This window comes from Chanos chanos, chromosome 6 (genome assembly GCF_902362185.1).
Source record: "Chanos chanos chromosome 6, fChaCha1.1, whole genome shotgun sequence".
Classification (NCBI taxonomy): domain Eukaryota; kingdom Metazoa; phylum Chordata; class Actinopteri; order Gonorynchiformes; family Chanidae; genus Chanos; species Chanos chanos.
The window spans coordinates 18884837-18887057 of record NC_044500.1 but is presented as its reverse complement, the minus strand read 5'-3'; the positions used below and the strand labels follow the sequence as shown (position 1 = coordinate 18887057).

The window sequence follows — 2221 nt, the reverse complement described above, 5'->3', positions numbered from 1 at the left end:
CATTCCTGAGTGCCCCATTACTAACTGATAAAACTATAAAACTATTGACTGATCAACAGATAAAATATGATTGTGTGAGTCGCACAGACATTCACCAGGTGTATGTCAAACTGCACCACATATATTATTAGGTTTATGAATTACTTCTCCTGCCTTGCAGTGCTTGTGTTGGAGAATATAGTTTACAACTTGTAATATTCATAATCTATACCTTATGTAGAAACTAGTGCATGAGATGGCAAAAATAAACTTTTTTTTCTTTAAAAGGTTATTCCAGAACTCATTTTATTAAAACATATGGCCCCATCATGGGTTAATGTTGCTGATGTTCAGATTTCATTTTTTCTTTTAAAAAAAAAATTCATATGAATGATATTGTCCTGTGTCTCCATGCTCTGTCCAAAACTATCCCATTATTTCCAGTCCTGTTTTCCCTCTCTTCACAGATAGCCCATTCACACACTACTACACAAGTTTGTAGTTAGTGAATAATAGTGAATCGTAAAATATACCATGCGGATATCTAAAGTTAAAAAAAAAATGCTGTTCCAACTGGGCATTTATTTCTTTATTTATTTGGGGTTCATTTAAAAGCATACATTCTTGATCAGTAGACATTGTCACATTGGTAACTCATTGTTAAGGCAAAGACACTCACCTGTAAAAGTCAAAGAGGAAAAAAAAAAAGAAAAAGAAAGAAGCTGATTGGTCGGTCGCTGCGTGCTCTTTGATCAGCAGAAACATGCCTCGTCAGAGGCGGTGAACTGAAGCCATCTCCTCGGCCAATGAACCGCTGTGCATGCAATAAAACGCGGAGGTCCCACGGCCAGCGGCCCAGGCCAAGCACCGTGTTCTCAAAGAGCAAAGACATGATTTAAGGCAACGCATGCCAAGGCAAAGCAAATAAACAGGCAGGAAGCTGTGGGCCGGATCCAGGCAGAGAGGGGCCTAATTGAAACGCTCCCACTGCTACCACACAGAGGAGGAGCCCAGCTGCACACACTTAATGGATCCAGAAAACAAGTCCTTGTTTAAGAACCTTCCCTAATGAAAAGCTTTTTTTTTTTTTTTTTTTCTTTCTTGTCCTTTTTTTTTTTTTTTCTTTTGGCTTTCCATCTTAGTATATGACCCAGGTCAAATAGATGTCTAAACACGTTTGAATGAATTCAAAATGTGTAGTTTAAAGATTTAACTCTTCAACATCTGTTTATTGGTAAACATATAATGTATTGCAGTGTGTATGGTAAATTTTAACCATGATGCGTAGACTGCATGTGAGACAGGAAGCCACCTGTACCATATCAATAGTTGATGTGCAGTGGTAATTTTATGACCAAGTAGACATCCTGTAGTTGTCCGCGGTTCCTTCTGAAAGGGCATGTATTTGGACCCAGGGCTGTGTTTGCGTGTCTCCTCATTTAGCCTGTCTTTTGTCTTTGGTCTTTTGTCTCCACAGAGCTACAGAGGGAGGGAAGCATCGAGACTCTCAGCAACAGCTCCGGTTCCACCAGCGGGAGCATTCCACGGAACTTCGAGGGTTATCGCTCGCCCTTGCCCACCAATGAGAGCCAGCCTCTGAGCCTCTTCCCGACTGGCTTCCCTTAGCCCCGCCCACATCTCATCACGTCTCGCAGAAAAATCCCCTCCATCGCTAGACAATCCCCAACCCCTCAGCGTATCTCTGCAACATCACACCCCTAACCCCCCGGCGAACCCGCACCCCCCACCCCCCCATCCTCCCGCCAGGGCAGTTTGTCGTCCTGTTATGCCGTGCTTTCCTTAGTCAAAACAAGCTTCTCATTGGTCAGCAACTACTCCTCAACCAATCCTGGAATTAACATGACACTCATTATAATTTGTTGAGTAATTGACTGACCTAGTTTTGTTTTGATGAGAAAGAGAAAACAAGAGAGAGTGAGAGAGAGAGAGAGAGAGAGAGTGAGTGAACAGGTTAACACCAGCAGGTCTGAGAAAAAGACCTGTGTTGACGTTATGCTAAAGAGAAGTGTCCATTTTGTCCCGCTCCTGCTGGGATGCATTCATATACAGTGTCATTATCAGATAAGTGTGTGTGTGTGAGAGAGAAAAAGAAAGACAGAGAGAGAGAGGGAGAGAGAGTTTTAACATGTCCTGTTGGTTTGACCTCTCAGTGGATAAGCTGGAGTGTGAGTGTGACAACGTGCAGTGTTAACATTGGTCATAAACCGTGTCCTGCACCAGA

The 2221-nt window shown here is 42.6% G+C and overlaps 1 protein-coding gene across 2 annotated transcripts in view; it reads left to right on the top strand.

Moving 5' to 3' along the window:
- bcas3 (BCAS3 microtubule associated cell migration factor) overlaps positions 1-1605 on the top strand; it is a 200008-nt gene extending 198403 nt beyond the window's left edge. For both annotated transcript variants that reach the window (XM_030776763.1, XM_030776762.1), the window contains one exon: positions 1457-1605. In XM_030776763.1, coding sequence (XP_030632623.1) covers positions 1457-1605 — 149 coding nt within the window. The remainder of the gene's footprint in view (positions 1-1456) is intronic.
- Positions 1606-2221: the final 616 nt, after the last annotated feature.